Source organism: Microplitis mediator, chromosome 7 (genome assembly GCF_029852145.1).
Source record: "Microplitis mediator isolate UGA2020A chromosome 7, iyMicMedi2.1, whole genome shotgun sequence".
Classification (NCBI taxonomy): Eukaryota; Metazoa; Arthropoda; class Insecta; order Hymenoptera; family Braconidae; genus Microplitis; species Microplitis mediator.
In genome coordinates this window covers 18,937,284-18,957,058 of record NC_079975.1, presented here as the reverse complement: position 1 = coordinate 18,957,058, position 19,775 = coordinate 18,937,284, and the positions used below count along the sequence as shown (strand labels likewise).

Here is a 19,775-nt window from a genome sequence, read left to right as displayed (position 1 = left end):
TAATTTATGTAGATCTTTCTTATCATATTGGAATCTAAATGAACAAATGTAGAAGCGCCGGCGCTTACTATTGATTCAGTCGTCATCATCCACAAAATCAAGGATTCCCCAACGTTAAAGGTATTATAATTTTCCTAAAGGGTGCGACACTAACGAATAAGTTTAGATTCTCACCCTTAAAGTGCCCCAAAACATCCCAAAAGGAGTCGCTCGCTCATATCTTCACCTTGCCCCTATCAGGTCAGTTGTATTCTGTTTATTTTACTAGTTTTTTAATATTTTATCATAAATATCAAATGCATTTAGTTTACAAATAATAATATTTTGTTTATTTTCAATTAAATTTACTTAATAATTATCATTATCAAAGATAATTTATCATATCCTGTTGCTCAAAAATTTGCAAGTCGACGAATTTCGATTTATCACTTTTTTTATACGATAATTATTTTTTTTTCTCATTAGTTATTTTATAAATTTTACTTTATTCATTGAAAATTTTTTTCAAAACTCATTTACATTACAGTTTTAATTGCCCTAGATGTAATGTTGGAATAAATAGTCCTACCAACTTCTTTTCATTTTAGTTTTCCTCATATTCACTACAATAGTAGACCTACTTTATCTGTACAATATATTTTGAATAATAAAAATAAATACAAAATATGTAAATAATAAATTAGTCTTTAGTATATTTTAATATACTTTTTATAGCAAAAACTGTTTCTTAATATGATGACGTCACTGGAAACACTACATGCTAAACGTACACATTGTAAAGGTTTTTGTATTTTAATTTCGCGCTTCGTAAATACTTTGTATATAGTAATTGACATTTCAAATAAATCTTTATTCTAACACTTTCATAATTTTAAAAAATAATCATTTTTACGCTTTAGAAATTTTTTCGATAAATATTTTTACAAACATTGGCGGTATTGACTTATATTAAAAAAACTCTTTGAAAATTGAAATGTCATACTATTAAAAAATGTATATATATATTTAAATATATAATTTTTTTACAATTCAAGTAATAATGGAAATATATATAATAAATCTAAAAATATAAAAATTACGTAATGATCGTTTATGTATAGATCTGTTGGTATATATATATATTGAAACTTGTCTTATATTTACACGAGTGTCAAGTAGTAGGCATTGGAATCAGTCAGGCGCTCAATAAAAAAAAATCAATTTTTAACTTTTAAATTAAATTAAAAATAGATATTATATAAGAATTAAATAATGATAATGAATAAAAATATTAATTAACTTTCAGGATGAATATAAAAAATTATTTATAAAGTATTTGTCAACAACGATATGCTTAGTAGTATTTTAATAATCAGAACTAAAAAAACTAATTCAAGATAATAAACGAAGAAATAAAAAAAAAAAATATTAATAATAATCATAATGGCAAACACCGCTCATTTAGTACGCAGACAAAGTTCACGGGATTTAAAACCACAAAAAAGTGTTGATCGACTTGAAATGAAAGAAATGCGTGGCAGACTGGTGGTCGATAGTCGTAAAAATCCAACAACTAATTATGGAACCGCAAACCCAGGATTCGATGACTCAAGTCCTAATACCAAGGTCGTATGATAATTAAAACAATTCAGATAATTTTATGGATGAATGAGTTGAAGATTGCTTATAGTAAATGGAACGATAATAATAATTGTTATTATTATTATTATTACTATTATTATTGTAATAATAAATCGTAATTATTATAATTACAGGCTAAAAAACCCAATGTAAGTGGTAACGTTAATTTGAATGTAAGTAGCAGTATAGTTGAAAGTGGAGCAGCTAAAATGCCAACTGGTAGTAGTGAAGGTAAAGGAATATTTCGTCCTGAAGCGGGCGAGGATGAGCGAGAAAATTGGGATAGTAAATTAACATTCTTATTGGCAACTGTTGGGTATGCTGTTGGATTGGGAAATGTTTGGAGATTTCCATATCTTGCACAAAAAAACGGTGGTGGGGCATTTTTAATACCTTATTTTGTTATGCTGGCAATCGAGGGTATACCGATTTTTTATTTGGAACTTGCCATTGGACAGCGATTAAGAAAAGGAGCTATCGGGGTTTGGAATCAGGTAGACAAATAATTTATTACTTAAATTAATGAGCTTTTAACTTTTTTTTTAGTTGAAAATTGAAAATTTTATTTTTTCGATAGGTATCGCCGTATCTTGGAGGTATAGGAATAAGTAGTGCTGTTGTATCTTTTAATGTCGCACTATATTATAACACAATAATTGCCTGGTGCCTTTTCTATTTTGTTCAAGTAAATATTTTTTAAATTAAATTCAAAATTTTTATCAATTAAATATTAATTTAAAAAAAAAATTCTAAATGTAAAATTATATTTTACAGAGTTTCCAGTCGGAATTACCGTGGTCAGAATGCCCGAATAAATATTTTCAAAATGGATCATACGCTCCGGAACCTGAATGTCAGGTATTTAGTTTGGGTAGAAGTACAATTTCTGGCCACTGTTCCATTTTTGGATATTCAATACTTTATTTTAATTAATGAAAAGTATAAAATACAATTTTCATTGTAATAGTGCGATGAAAATACTTTGAACAAAGTTAGAAAACTAATTATGTCATGCGTTTTTTGCAAATTATATTATTCAAATTTTTGAAATGTCCAAAACTGGACCTAAAGTGGCAAAAAACGGTACCTCTATCTTATACACTCCCAAATAGCACACTTGGTTTTGTGACATCTATCAGATAGAAGTTTCGAGGCAGTTTTTTGACCTATCGATAAGGCATCAAAATGTAGACAAAGCGATCAGAAATTTATATCACCGAAAAAATATCAGCTTATAAGACTTGACACAAGTGACGACAAAAAGTAACTGACAAATAATGGACAAATAAGTCATCTGAATGATTTATTAATTGAAATGACTTTTTTAGGACTGAAAAAAGAACACAAACTTTCTATGACTCCTAGGACCAACAACTGTATGCCTTATTTATATAAAAAAACTTGGTTTTAAGATAAAAGAAAATTTATCGTCCCTTTAAAAGGCATCTTTATGACATCTAAAGTTGTCTCTATGCTACTTGCCCTAATTAAAAAAAAATGATTCGATCCATGCTAAGTGTATATCTATACACTAGTCGATTCAAATTGTTTCGAATCATTTCAAATAATTTTTCTTAATCAGGGTGGGCTGTTAAAAGTTTTACTTTAAATTTTAAATAATTACTTGGAGTTATTAGTAAATGAAATCAGTAAAAAATATAAAACATAAATGAACTTTTACATATTTTATTTTTACATTTCCGAGTCATCAAGGTTATAAAAAATAAAATCACAATCTATTTTATTTTATTTCATTTCAATATATGTTTTTTGAATCGTCTATAAGTTTATTGACGTTAAAGCTGATAGTTATTCGAAACAGCCAAAATGTAATTGAATTTTTTTTTTTTCTTCATGTAAAATTAGTTTCTAAATACAAAAAATTTTATAGCAAGTCTTTAATAAATTCACAATTATCAAAAACTAATTAAAATTAAAAAAAAAACTTAGTACTGTATTTAAAAAATTTTTTTAATCTAATTTCAACTCAATATCTTTATTTATCACATAGAAAATATATTATTGCATAGTCTCATTGTATTGTAAATACGTAAAAAATCGATATTCATGTAAAATTAATAAATTTTATCAAATTTTCACGACAATTATCCTCGAAATTCGGACAAAACTTTTAACAGTATAAGATAAAAGCTAAGGGGACATTGTACCCGATCAATCCATGTGTTTGTATATCTATATTTAGTAAAATTTAGTAAATATAGATATACAACTACATTAGTAATCGTGTACTAGTTCCCTGATCGAGTACTGGGTCTTTTTTTATAATTCTACTGTTATAGGGCTAGCCGGAGTATTATAAAAATTGACTCTACACTGAAAAAAATAATCGCTAGCTGCTAGCGATTATTTTCTTTAACAGCTAGCGATTAAAAATCGTTAGCTGCAAGCGATTATTTTGTTAGCAGTTAGCGATTTTTTCGCTAGCCGCTAGCATTTTTTTTCGTTAGCAGGCAGCGATTAAAAATCGCTAGCCGGAAGCGATTTTTTCGTTAGTAGCTAGCACGGTGTATTTTTCAGTCGGTGTGAGTGTTATCTTCCACACCGTTCGGTGTTATTAGCTTAAAGCTCATACATCGTCCGATCATAAGATCTGATGTTTATTGTTGTATATTAGTTGAAAATTACTCCATTACTGTTTTTATTATTAAAATGAATATATATATTAAACACTCACACCAACTCAAAAGTACACCGTGCTAGCTACTAGCGAAAAAATCGCTTCCGGCTAGCTATTTTTAATCGCTGCCTGCTAGCGAAGAAATCGCTTCCAGCGAGCGATTTTTAATCGCTACCTGTTAGCGCAATAATCGCTTGCAGCTAGCGATTATTTTTTTTTCAGTGTATCCTGTGGTTTCACCACTTACAACTTTTTTTTGCATAGAAAAGTGCGAGAGAATAAGTTTATTTGTAATGTTTGTAAAATATAAAAAATGTACGGTAAATGCTAGGATATCGATATCAATAATTAAAACAAAATAAAGAGTCATCTAACATTACGAAATGCCCAGAAAAGCGGGCGGGTAACAGCTAGTACATAATTAATTCCTAAAATTAATAAGAAAATTTTATACTGTAAAATAAAATTTTAGTAATCTTTAAAAGAAAGCTTAAAAATATATCACTTGAAAAATTAAAAAATAAATAATTATAAAATAATTCCTATGATAAATAATAATACTTTTTTTGTGTTAATTAATTTCTACAATACATTATTAAATAGTTTTTTTTTTACATGGGAAAGATGCACAAAATTTATATTACTAAAGATGATGCTTTGATTTATTCACATTGTGTGAAAAAATCGATATTCATATTAAATTTTATTAAATTTACATGATAATTATCCTTGAAAATCATATAAAATATTTAACACTGCTTTCTGTAGTTAATTAAATAAATAAATGTTTTTTTTTTCTAATAATTGTATAGGAAAGCAGTCCTACGCAATATTTTTGGTATCGTACAACACTAATGATTTCAAAGGACATCAATACTCCGGAAGTGTTCAATTGGAAAATAGCTTTGGCACTTGTTATTGCTTGGATTTTAGTTTACATGTGTATGATAAAAGGAATAGCATCATCGGGAAAAGTATTATTTTTATATTTATGTATTTAATAATTATTAAAAAATTATATTATCTTTTCATCACTAATTGAAATGAAATTTCCTTAGGTTGTTTACGTAACAGCAACTTTTCCATATCTTGTATTAATAATATTTTTCTTCCGCGGTGTAACATTACCAGGAATGTCGGATGGTCTCCGTCACTTGTTTACACCAAAGTGGTATACATTAACAGATCCGGTTGTGTGGCTCGAAGCAGGAACACAAATATTTTTTTCTCTTGGTTTAGCTTTTGGTGGACTAATAGCATTCTCTTCTTACAATCCTGTTAACAATAATTGCTATCGTGATGCAATAATGGTCAGCTTGACAAATTGTTTTACTTCAATGTTTGCTGGGATCGTGGTGTTTTCAATTATCGGTAATTAGAATTATTTTAATAAAATTATGTAAATATTAATTGTTTAGTATTTTATTTATTTCAAATATAGGTTTCAAAGCAACGATGGTTTATGAAAAATGTCTAGCTGATAGAAATTTAACTTTAATAAATATATTCGGACATCCGGAAAAAATTCCCATTGAAATTCCACCAGCTGGTACATTATTAAATTTTACAAACGGTAATAATAGTGTTGATAACATTATCATGCCTGAAATTGCCGAGTGTGATTTACAAAAAGAATTAGATAACGTAAGTATCAAAATAAATCATTTTTATCTCTGTTTTAAACATTTAAAATTAATTATTAATAAATAAATTTTAATTGAAACAAACAATTAACTTTTTTTTTGTCAAGTTTACTTTTAAAATTTTATAATAATAATTAATTTTACATTACTATTTTTGAATAAAATTGTTATAATTGATTACAATTAATTAAAATTATGATTATTTAAATAGTCTGCATCAGGAACAGGTTTGGCATTTATTATTTTTACGGAGGCAATCAATCAATTTCCCGGTGCTCAATTCTGGTCAGTATTATTCTTTCTGATGCTTTTTACACTCGGTATTGATTCGCAATTCGGGACACTGGAGGGTGTTGTAACGAGTATAGTTGATATGAAACTTTTTCCGAACTTACGGAAAGAAATTTTAACTGGTGAGTAAAAAAACATTTAATGATTAAAAATTTTCATTATTATTATTTTTATTATTCATATTATTATTTTGAAATGCTATGGTGTCATAATGATGCCGGACCATGGTAGCCATCTAACCGAAATTGAAATAAACACATGCAAAAATTACTATCAACATCTCGCGTAAACAAAATTGGTTCCAAAAGGTTCCAAAAAAGTTCGAGATGTGGAACTTCTAAACTTGAGGCAGATTACAACTTCAAATGAAACTTTTTTCAAACTTTTGCAATTTTGATAGCAAAAAAACAAGTTTATCTAGGACTTTATATGAGCGAATTTTGAGTCAAAAGAGAACATTTTTAAAACATATTTTCACTAAATGTTACCCTCGTTTTGATAAGTTCTCATTAGAAACCAATAGCCCCATAAGAATCAAAAAACATTCATAAAAAGTTCCGAATTCGAGGTTTTTGAACTTTTTTCAAAATTCGCTCATATTAACCCGAGTCTAAATCTAAGACATACTTTGAACCTAAATGAGTATTTAAAACCTACAATATACTTTTTAGAACATAATCATTGTAAAATCTTGAAATGAACTAACTTAGTCTTACAAAGGCATTAATTAAACCTACAAAGACATGTATCATAAAACGAATGAACTCAGAATTTTTCAAATCGACCCTCTGTTAGTCCCAGTCTGCCTCTGGGATCCAATCCACCCTTGGGTATCATTAACCTACGGGAAAAATGACCGGATCACTTGCATCAATTCTCCAGTAGTTCGCGAATTTAACAATTTTACTTTTTAGTAGAGTTCCTTGCAAGTCCTTCCTTCTGTTAAGTCGATTTATGCTCGTTTTACGATTTATGTTTATGTAGGTCTCATTCATGCCTCCATAAGACTAAGTTGGTTCAATTCAAGTGTTTGTAGGTCCATTTCAATCTTTAACAATGATTATGACCTGAAAAGTCTAATGTAGGTTTTCAATGCTTCTTTAGATTCTATGGGTATGCCTTAGATTTCAACGCGGGAAGTCCTAAATACATTTTTTTTCAAATCTATCAAACTTAAAAAAGTTCCACTTAAAATTCTAATCTGCCTCAAGTTTAGAAATTCCCCATGTTGAACTTTTTTGAAATTTTTTTTTTATATGGAATAGTAAAATTTACAATGATTATAGTAATTTGTAATACATTCGTTGTAAATTTTACTATTGCCATCATTTTTTCATATGTTGATTTCGATTTCTCCAGGTGGCCAACATGGTCCAGCTTTACCATGACACCATAGCATTTCTAGCAAAAATAAATTCTCCGTGTATTATTATTATTATAATTAATACATATATTTTTATTGTTAAAGGTGTAATATGTTTAGTATGTTGTATGATTTCAATGGCATTTGCTCACGGAGCTGGAAGTTATGTATTTGTCTTATTTGACAATTTTAGTGGTAATTTTCCATTATTGATAATAGCCTTTTTTGAATGTATCGGAGTATCTTATGTCTATGGATTAAGACGATTTGCTGATGATATTGAATTGATGACGGGAAATAGACCAGGATTATATTGGTTAATTTGCTGGAAATATTTAAGTCCATTGGCAATGTTAACTATTTTAGTAGCTTCATTTGTTGAAATAATATGTGAAGGTAGTGGTTATCAAACGTGGGTTCCTAATAAAGGAGCAACTGAAAGACAAGAATGGCCTACTTGGGCATTAGTACTTATATTTATTTTAATATTAGCATCTGTACTTTGGATACCGGCTGTTGCAATATTCCGATATTTCGGAATTCATATTATTGATGACAATGAAAAAGCATGGTTCCCTGCTGAAGATCTTAAAGAATTTCATGGTATTGTACCCCATGAAGTTACTGCAGCAGAGACATTACTATTTTGTATCAGAGCTGATGGCTCTGAAGGCCTATGCTGCCCTACAGGAGGTCTTAATGATGATGACGATGATATAAATAATGGTAATCTTACCTAGAACGTTATTTAACGATATAAAAATCACACCAACATCCCATCAAATGACAATAAAAATACTTTTAAATCAAGGTAACATAATTATAATAAAACTCGCTACTCTCGTTATTCGAATCAAAAATTTCATATATCATGTTTATATTTTATTATTAATATACATTTTATCTTATTTATTTGTTTATCTATTATTTTTTTTTTTCGGTTTGATAAACGATCGTAAAGTTAACCGTGTCAATTATGCTAATATATCTATAGATATAGTACAGTTGCATATTCTCTTGTTAGCTAGAGTTAAGTTTATAATATTTAATGCTAATAGCTATTATTAAAATTAATATTTATTATATTGACGCAGATCATATCGGATGATGTATCAAATTTAAAAATTTTCATATCAAAGCTCTCGAGCAATATTAATCTTATGCATCTTTCTCATGGAAAAAAACTATTTAATAATGTATTACAGAAAGTAAACATTACAAAGAAAATATTATTACTTATTATAGGAATTTTTTTATATTTATTTATTTTTAAAATTTTCAAGATATATTTTTAAGCTTTCATTTAAAGATTACTAAAATTTTTTTATATAGTACAAAATTTTTTCATTAATTTTTGAAGCTTATTATGTATTGTTATGCCTTGGAAATTTTTCGGTATCTTCTTGAATAATAACGACACTCGATGTAATCGAAAAATAATTAAAGCATAATCTCTAATGAAAAAATACAATGAGACTATTCATAAATATGTTTTCTGTGATTTAACCATATATCGAGCTGGATTCAAATTCAAAAAATACAGTACTAACTTTTTTTTTAAAAACCTTGATTATAGTTTTTGATTATTGCGAATTTATTAAATCAATAATTTTTATTTATACATAAAAAAAAATCGATTTTCAATTAAAACTCAGGTTTTTCAAATAACTATCAGTTTTAAATTTGATAGACTCATGGACAAGAAAAAAACAAATCTTGAAGTGAAATAAAATAAATTGTGATTGAATTTTTTCAAAAACGTTAATGATAAAAAACTTTCAAAATTGAGACAATTCTGAACTTTAATTTGAACATTTTTTGAACTTTTCCTATGCGTTTCTTTTTATTCTTTGAGCAAAAATGATTTGATTTGACAATTTTTTGGGTTTAAAGAACATTAAAAAAAAAAGAAATTAATGAAGAATTATGAACATTTACGACTTGGACTAGAATTATTCAGGTATGAGTAAAAAAAAAATGAAAATTTATTTAAAAATATTCCTAACGTATCTTTACTTTTATCAGAACTTTTTGGGACATCAAGTTCAGAAAGTCTTAATTTTGGAAGTTCATTGTCATATCATTTATAGAACTAATTTTTTGACGCGGACATTTATGATTTGGAAATTAAAAGTATCGAAAAGTAAAGTATATAAATAAGTTGGTCTATAATGATATTTATATTTTATATTTTCGACTGGTTCGAACTTGTTCTATTCTTTAAGTAATTTCCATTAAATTTCGAGGAAAATTTTTAACAGTGTAATTTTAATTATAATAAAATATTTCTATCGTAATAGTGATATTTTAATTCAATTCTTTAAATTTTAATCAGTGGGTTTTTTTCATGAGAAAAGATTCATATCTGATATAACAGAAGTACCTAATGGAGAAAAAAAAATATGATAAAAATAACAAAAATAGAAAAAAAAATATTAAGTAACTGTACTGAAATTAGTATAGGAACCGTCCATTGGGCATGATATATAGTCTCAATTTATTCAAATGTTTTAATGATATAAAAAAAAAGTTTATGGTTTCAAATAAACGGTAATAACTTTTCAAATAAGTGTTGCTTATATTCACATAAACTACTAACGAACGACAATAAAACGTCCACATTTACCATATCATTGATGGAAAAATGGACAAGTATTTATATAATTGACAATAATTTTACTGAAATGTAATGTTACCGCCATAGTTATAATAATGAAAAAAAAAAAAAAAAAAATTAACGATTGTTCAATAATTAAAAATAATCAAAGTGATAATAATTGAAACCTGGAAATATTAACTATATTTATTTATTTATTAATAATGCAAGTTTAATGTATATTTTTTCATGATACCAGCATCGAAACTTGAAGTTTCAGTGTCTCTACAGCCAGTCGAAAGAAGCTAATTTCAGTCCAATGCCACGAATGAATATAAGAAAACGCGTAAATTGTGAATGCCTTCAGTCAACGGGCAGAAACAAACTTGTTTTGACCTTGGGGTAAAAACAAATAATGTTTCTGTCCACTGACTGAAAGCATTCGAAAATTTAAACTCTGATACTTGTCATTTAATAGTGATTTCAGACCATTACTTTTATTTACGTAAATGACAGTTCTGACTAATTAAGTTTTATAAAAATCAGTGTGAATAATAATTAGTATTTATAGTTTCTGTTAATTAATAACTGCAAATGACAATTTATGCTTACGCTAATAGTTGATGAATAATCACACTATTGGTCTTAGATTAACTTGTTTCTGACTAGCTGCTAACAATGAAACTTTAAGTTCCGATGAAGGTAATCATGAAAAATATTGTGTGTAACTCAGGATGCAACACAATTTCAAACTGCGGGTGATGTCAGCTCTTATCTACGACTCGAGCAGCCAACTTCACCCTGGTCTGAAATCATTTTGTTTTATCCCTTGTCACACAATATATTATTTTTTATGCTTCCATTAACTATATCCATTAAAACATATCGACGTTAGTCTTTTTTAGTAAAATAATTATTTCGCGACCTCATGCCTTCTACTTTAATGTATGTACATTCACTTCAATTGTTCTATCTACATATATATGTACACATATCCTAACGATTAAGTATCACCTATACCATATCGAAAGATTTAGATATGTGTAGAATTGTGTTATGCAAGGAAGATATACAAAAATAACGTTGCCATAAAATCTACTGGGCGATAATACTTTGAATGGAAAAATAAATAATTATTAATCGAAATACGTTAATCTTAATAATAAAATATTAAAATTATAATAGTCATAAGTTAATGAAGAAATGAAGATAAAAAATTTTTTTTTGTTCAAACGTTTTTGCTTAAATTTAAAACAAAAGTTTATGACTGATCACCCATATCGGAGAAATAAATAAAATCGATAAAAATATACAGAAGGTGTAAGAAAAAAAATATATATTAATCGCTATATAGTCATTTAATTTAGTTTTATGGTAAGTTTAGTAGAAAATATAAAAAAAGTATATATATATATATAAAGTTGTAAATAGTGATAAAATTCATGCGCACAGAAAAATGATTAATGGAATTAAATTTTAAATTTAATAAAAGAAAAAGAAAGAGTAAAACAGATTTAAATAGTAGATACATAAAAATGCTTGTTAGCGTAACGATTAATAAAAACTGAAAAAAAATACCAGTTGACAATAAGATCATTTGATCATTTGACAATAAATAATATGGTATTTTGATATTATAAATTTTAGTCGTATGCACGGAAAAAAAGTAAGCAAAAATTACTATGCGGAAAGTAACCCAAACTAATGGGATCCGATAGCTTTGACTTTTGACAAAAGTTAAAAATTACTATTCAATAAGTAAAATTTGCTATCATCAATTGAAAATTACTGACCGTTAGTATCTTTTATTTATGGAATAGTAGTTTTTCACTTATGCCAAAAGTAAAAGCTATCGGATTTATTAATGGCTTCGGATTACTTTCCAGATAGTAATTGTAGCTAAATTTTGAAATCCGTTTTTTTCCGTGTGTGAATAACCTTTTGACAATAAAATGTGCTTTACTTTGTTTATTGAAATAATATATATTTTATTTATTTATTTATTTTATTACTGTTATATTATGTATGATACAAAGATGGACATTATATGTTTTGCTTCCATTTTCGTAGTATGTTATTTATTTTTATTATAAACATTAGTCAACGGATAAAAGATAACAACAAACATTACAATTTCACGTAGTAATAAATGCGAGACTTCGAATAGAAAACCGAAATCTTAAAAAAAATTCTGTAAAAATTACAGTTTCAAATAATAATAGCATCAGGACGTTGTAAAAATTTAGTTAAAAGTACATCTAAAACTGGGAAATTTACTACTTAGAATTCAATTTAATAAAATTATGGTAAAAGCTGTGATTTTTACAAAATTTTTTCAAATATTTCCAGTTTTCGATTCGAAGAGTGGCATTATTATACAAAATTGTAATTTGTGTTGTTTTTTTTTGTTTCCGTGTAATTATTCTAAATTAATAATCATAATGTTATTATAAAATAAAAACTAAGATATAATTGTTCATATAATACAAATATATCTTAGATTTTTAGTAATTGTTACAGTAAAATATTTATTGATGATTTTCGATGAAAATATACGATACTTAAGTAAGTGAAGTAAGTAATATTCTATAATAAATATAACATAAATTAATTATATATAAAATATACATGTATACTTACAATGTATACTTCAAAGTTGTATATACATTGTTGTCAGTTGATGTTAAATAAACGACATAAAAAAATTCTCCCAAAAATTTATTTTTTATTTACTTATGTTTTTAGTTGTAGTGTTTTTTTTTTTTTTTTAAGATTTACCCATATAACAATCTTCTCCAATTCTTGAGCAAGTCTGCTCTCAAGATTGATAGGTGCTAGTGTCCCTGTGGAAAAGGTCTTATAAAATCTCATAAAAAAAATTGGCTATGAGAAAACGATCAGTATTTGTCCACGGAAAATCTCAAAAATTCTGATACAATTATTTTCTCATGGATGGTGCATGAAAAAAATTTTTTTCTTAAAATTCTCATATAAATTATCAGAATCTATAAGAAACAGAAGCTGTAATATTGTGATTATAAGTATTTATAAGTTTTCGAAAAATGTAAAGTTTACAATTGAGTGGATTTTGGGATTCAACAAGATTGTATGAGACGATTTCTGAAATCATACAAGATTTGAATCTGATTAATCAATGTGAGTACAGTAATTTTCCATATAGTAACGAAAAAATTTATGAGATTGATTAAGTTATAGTTTCTGTAGTATTGATTAAGGTTTATATGCTAAATTATTGAATTTTTTAGCATGAATTCAAAAAATTTTCATTATGTATACTCAAGAATATTTGTATGAGTATTTACGCGGAAAACTCTTCGCAATCTATTCACGAGAAATCTATGAAATTGAGTCAGTTTATTTATTCATCAAAAATTACTCAAGTAAACATTGATATTAAATATTCAAGTCATGATGTATTATGGGATATACTACAGCACAACCCACACAGGTACTTGTTGGTCTGTCAAATGACAAAGGAGTGCTCGAATAAAATTGTATTGAAATTTGGAATTTAACACTTCTGAAATAAATGTCTTACCAGGGACACTACAAATCGTAGGCGCGATCTCGTGGCGAGCACCGAACTACTCCTGCTACTGCTGCCTAGCACCGGTGACCATCCCCTTCTCCATATCGATCTTTTCTCCCGAGAAATTTTTTCTCTTGGCTTAAGCAACTTTTGTTATTTTGGTCGAAAGTATTTTTGGTAGAAAGTACAAGAAATAGTGATAATATTAGTATTTTTGGTGTAAATTCTAATAAAAAAAAAATGAAGTTAAGTAATTATTTTTGAATGAATCTGATAAAATTAATATTTTATGTGAATGGAAATTATTTATAAAATCTCATAAGTACTCCATAATATTTTACAAGTAATAGCCTTCTAACTAAAACTTACAAAAACTCATAAATCACATAGCTTTTAAATTAAAATTAAATCTTTTAAGTTTTTACAAGTTAATTCGATTATAGATTTTCTTACTAATTCTCATAAAATTTTTATGAGAAAAAGGTCTGCATTTGTCCATGTGATTCCTAATTCAGTCTCATAAAATTTCGAAGAAATACATGTTAAATATTTTCTCATAAAATATGACAAATATTTTATGATATTCAATAAGATATTATCTCCTAGGATAACTCTTACTAAAACTTATAAATTCTGGAAATTTCGTATAAAAAAAATAATCTTATTGAGATTTTGTAAGTATTATAACTTCGGAATTCGCCTGATCAATTCTTATTGAAAATAGATTAGAATAAACTGTAACAATCTTATAGAAGTGAAAGTACTTATTCAATCTCATAATCGTTGGCGGAATTCGAGTCACAAAATCTCATAAATTAAAAAATCTTACTCATTCTTATAAAAATCTAGTACGGTAATCATGATAGAAAAACATCAAAAGCTTTGACTCATAGATTCTCATAAAAATTCATATGAGAATTTTTTTAAATCTCATAGATATTTTCGAAGCTCATAGATTCTCATAAAAAATATTCAATATCTTATCAGAATTTATGAGAGCTTTTCCACAGGGGTCTTTTTCTACGTATGTGTCTTGCTGCAGATATTTGTCACCAGATTGAAATCGCAAGCCTAGTGTAAGTTTCACACAAGAAATTCGTGCCAGATTATAACTCATTTCTGGAGGAAGACTTTTGTGAAAATATTTGCGCATGGCTTGCTCAAGATCTGCTCAAGGCTCAAAATTGACCTTCCCTGGCGGTTTTGAATCACCCTGGAAGCAGCCTGGAAACACCCTGGGAGTGGAAACACGGTGGAATCATGGTGGATCTATTAATAGAAAGGATAGAGTCGGACCACCTACCGGTGATAGTAAGGTATGACATCACAAGAACCCTAGTAGAAATGATATCGAGTTTTTAGCCAGTAACTAGCCAGTTTAACTAGACTTAAACCAGTAACTGGCCAGTGTAATATCGAGTTTCTGTCAAGTAACTGGCCAGTTTTACTAGAGATCGAGCAAAACATGGCGGCTCCAGTGAAACTATCAATTTTGAATATTGAGGTTATCAAGGGTTATAAAAAATTGTCAAATAAAATAAAAATAATGTTAAATAAACGATATGACATAAACGATTAATTTATATTTATTTATATTATGAAATAAATAACATCATTAGATTAATAGAATAACAACAATAAATCTGACAATAAAGTAATTATTTGATTTTATCGCCCACAGTCGCAATTCATTTATTGTGTCAACTTTTTTTACCGCATCCATTTTGTAATATATTTTGTAAAATATTTCCACGTTAACATACACAAATTTTAATTAATTCACACTGTTTTTTAATATTTTTTTAAACAACGACGCGTACAGGTTAACAGAAAAAAATAAACAGACACACACACTAGTAAAGGTACAGTGTCGGTGTGACCAATGTTTACGACTTAGTTGTAGGTGGCGCGATTTCGAGTTTTTACTCGACATCACTGGCCAGTTACTGGTTTATATCGAGTGAAAACTCGATTATTTCTACTAGGGAAGTAACCCGAAAAATATGACAGCCAGAGACCTGAATGATATAGAGGAGGGTGACACCGAAGAAATGGGAGGCCTAAAACTAGTCTGGAAAAAATAAAACGGGTCAAGATACACAGAAGCAACGTACAACCTGCTAGTGGAAAAGATACAAGAAAAAGAAGAGATAGAGTGGAAAGACATAGTGGAACTAATTGACCAAGGTGCGGATGAAGCGGGGATGAAGATAAAAAACAGCAGAAACAAGAATCAGGAGACGACCAAAAGAGAAAAGAAACCTTGGTTTAACGAAGAGTGTAAAATAAAAAGACAAGAGGTATGGAAAAATCTCAGGGTATTTATTAAAAAACGATGTAAAGAGAATAAAATCAAGTTAAACGAAAGTAGAAAAGAATATAGAAGGGTAATCAAGGAATGTAAAGAAAAGTGGACCAACGACAAGTGTAATGATATAAACAAGGCAAAAGATATGGCAGCATGGTGGGAAGCGATTAACAAATTCAGGGAAAACGCCGACGAGCAGTAACTAACAAAATCACGGGAAGACAATGGGAAACACATTTCAGAAAACTATTAAATAAAGAAACAGGCAGTGAGGAAGATGACGACAGGGACGGAGATAAGGATTGCGAAACAGATGTGGAAAATGAGGAGTCAACAGACTCAGGGCTCGACGAAAAATTTAGCAGGAAAGAAATACTGAGAGCAATCAGGAAATTAGGTAACAAAAAAGCCTCGGGGGAAGATGGAGTAGCGGCTGAATTTATAAAAAACCTGACTCAAAGTGCAATACCATGGATCCAGGAAATCGTGAACAAAATGTGGAAAGAAGGACAGATCCCAGAAGGGTGGAAGATAGCAAGGATAGTTCCGATCTTCAAGGGAGGAGATGAAGAGAAAGTAGAGAATTATCGGGGAATCTCGTTACTGGACTCTGGGTACAAACTACTAACTACACTGATGACTGAGAGAATAAATAAATGGATAGATAGAGAAAAAGTGCTACGAGAGAGCCCGGCAGGATTTAGGCTAAAAAGAGGAACGAGGGATCACATTTTTATGTTGAATGCGCTGATAAACAATAAACTAAAGAACAAAGGGGGCAAACTATACATCGGTTTCATTGATTTTAGTGCAGCTTTCGACAAGGTAGGAAGGAAAAAACTAATGGAAAAGACATGGAAGAAAGGCATAAGAGGAAAGATGCATCGGATGGTAAGAACTATATATACAAAAACATACTGTCAAGTGATGATGGGAAATAAAAGAGTAACGAAGAAATTTCAAGCAAATATATGGTATGGATATAGATGAGCTGGAAGAGGAGATGGAAAGGAAAAAGATTGGAGGTACAACAATCGGCAACCAAAAGATATAATAGAAAAAAATCTAAATGACTCGGGTTATTTGTTTGTCAGTAAATTTCTACAGTATTAGTTCCGGTAAATGTAAATAGCCTTGGTACGATTACTTCCATTTACCCAAACCCCAATACAAGTTAAAACTTTGGTAATTCTTATGGGCTTATAATCGGCTTATTTTTAAATAATAGTTTACAAATTTTCACTTTCTTTAATGCCATAAATAAGAAATTTTATTTTAAAAAATTCAATATTAAATAATTGTTTTTTTCTTTTAACAGTAAAGACGATGAAATATCAACACCAAAGCAACAAAAAGTACGTACAGTATTTTCTTAGCTTTTTTTTTACTTTTTTCCACAAATCAATTACAAAAAAATAGAAAACAAAAATACGCACACGTAGAAAATTAAAAAAATTACAAGTGCGATTTTTTGAAATATTTTTTTTTTATAATTTATCGTTTTAAAAAAAATCCAAAAATTATTAATAATGATTATAATAATAAAATTAAAAAATTAATTTATATTACCGCAGCTATATATCGTAATGCAGAAATTTTCCTTGACAATTTAATTCTTTTGTCAATGAAAATTTGAAAATGAGAATAATTACATTGTCATGTATGATTATATATGATCGGATATGGGATATGATTATATTAATGCAACCGGGAAATATCATAAAAATGTCAGGGAATTTCCAAAAGTATCCGGGAATTAAATTGTCACAGTTCAAAATTAAAAAAAAATTTCAATTATACACTAATTATAAAAATTAAGGGATATTAAAAAAATTTCACATTTTAAAGTGATTTTCAACAGATTGTAACTCGAAGGAAAATGGTCATATGACAAAAACAAAAAAGGCAAATTGTAGCTTCAAGTGTCTAGCTTTCTGATCTAGTCTTCATATTTTTTTTATGTGCGGTTCTGGAGTAATCCTAAGAGAACTATCGAAAACGAAATTTACCAAATTTTTGCTCGTCTTAAAAACGGTCTTCAAGCTTCAACAAATTTTTTTCGATAATTATGATTGATTTTCGATTGCTCCGGAACCATGCATAATAAAAAAATTTAAAGACCCAGATCAGAAAACTGGACACTTCTCGAGTCAAAATCACGTTAAAATTTAAAATTTTTTTTAATATCCCTTAATTTTTGTAACCAGTGTATTTTGAATTTATTTAAATTATAAAATTTCTTATTTAATATTTTAAATTATTCCTTTTTAACATCGAATAATCAAAAGTAGACAATATTAATTTATTTTATTGCCATTTTTTCTGGTTTCTCGCATGATTTAATTATCAAATTTAATTATTAAAAATGAAAATATAATAAAAAAAACTTTAAATATCCAAATGATACGAATAAAATTTCTAAATCAGGGAAAAATGTGAAAAACTTTACTGGGAAACCGGGAAATATCATGGAATTTTGAAATCATTTATTTGTGGCCACCCTGAATAATAACTGATTATGTATTGTTATATACAATCACTTTATTTTTACTTTAAGTGTCATATCTAATTGTATATAATTACATACAATTCTATATAACTAGACATAATTATAATCGTGCAGAAATTTACATACAATTATATAGAATTATTTATGGTCATATCCAAGTATACATATATAGTTAGATATAATCGATTCTTCTCGGACAGAAATATGTTAATTTAAGACCAATGGTGTGATCAACTATTAGCGTAAGCATAAATTGTCATTTGCAATCTATAGCAAAATATAAGAAGCAGAAAAATAAACATTATAAATAAATGACTTAAAGGGCATTCGTAATTTACGCATATGGTAATATTTGTTCGGAACCGCTTTAAGCTAAAAGTATTACATAGTTAGTTTCATCATCAATATCCGTAATAATTTATAAAATAATAGTACTCACTAAGATCAAAATATTTCAGGTGACATATGATAATGAAGAGTCAGTTGAAGATCACGTTAACTATGATACATGGCTAAATTACGCAAAATTCGTTGAGTTATTAGGCAACCATGATCAAATTCGAGAAGTGTACGAACGGGCCATAGCTAACGTACCAAAAAAATATGAAAAAGCTTATTGGCGCCGCTATATATACCTGTAGATCAATTACGCCCTCTTCGAAGAACTTGAAACTCAAGACTTGGATCGTTGTCGACAAGTGTACACATTTTGTCTCAAATTGATACCGCACAAAATATTCACGTTTGGAAAGATCTGGCTTCTATACGTAAAATTTAAGACGAAAAAATCTAACTGTAATGCGTGAAACTATGCTTCGAAGTTTAGACATGTGTCCAAAAAACAAACTATTCACTGGGTATATCGATCTAGAGAACCGGTTATGTGAATATGGCCATTGTAGGGAACTCTATCAAAATTGGCTATCAGATGAACCAGAAAATTTTAATGTGTGGATGAAATACATAGGATTCGAGATTTCACGGAATGAAAGTGAGCGTGTGCGTGCATTGTATAACATGGGGTTACGTTATCTAAAGGCTGATAGTGTTAACTGCTTATTGAAAGCATATATTGATTTTGAAATCTCCCAAAAAGAGCCTGAGAATGCGCGGAAGTTATTCGATCGTCTGCTTCAGCAATCGAATGATGTCAAAATTTGGGTCGCTTATATCAAATTTGAGATTGATGAACACCATAATGAAGACAACGCCGAAGTAGCTAGAAGAATTTACGAGCGTGCAAATAAAAAAATTAAT

General features: G+C 28.2%; 1 protein-coding gene and 1 long non-coding RNA gene across 2 annotated transcripts in view; one reads left to right on the top strand and one right to left on the bottom strand.

Annotated features, from left to right (window-relative positions):
• Nucleotides 1-82: 82 nt before the first annotated feature.
• LOC130672069 (sodium-dependent neutral amino acid transporter B(0)AT3) lies at nucleotides 83-12,856 on the top strand. The gene is made up of 10 exons (XM_057476323.1): nucleotides 83-240; nucleotides 1,286-1,605; nucleotides 1,755-2,114; nucleotides 2,198-2,305; nucleotides 2,395-2,478; nucleotides 5,071-5,232; nucleotides 5,317-5,629; nucleotides 5,700-5,902; nucleotides 6,113-6,314; nucleotides 7,661-12,856. The coding sequence occupies exons 2-10, from the start codon at nucleotides 1,423-1,425 to the stop codon at nucleotides 8,293-8,295; spliced, it is 2,250 nt and encodes a 749-aa protein (XP_057332306.1). The 5' UTR covers nucleotides 83-240; nucleotides 1,286-1,422; the 3' UTR covers nucleotides 8,296-12,856.
• Nucleotides 6,170-19,775, bottom strand: part of LOC130672075 (uncharacterized) — a 16,341-nt gene continuing 2,735 nt past the window's right edge. The window contains exon 3 of the long non-coding RNA XR_008990620.1: nucleotides 6,170-6,311. This is a non-coding gene — a long non-coding RNA (uncharacterized LOC130672075). The remainder of the gene's footprint in view (nucleotides 6,312-19,775) is intronic.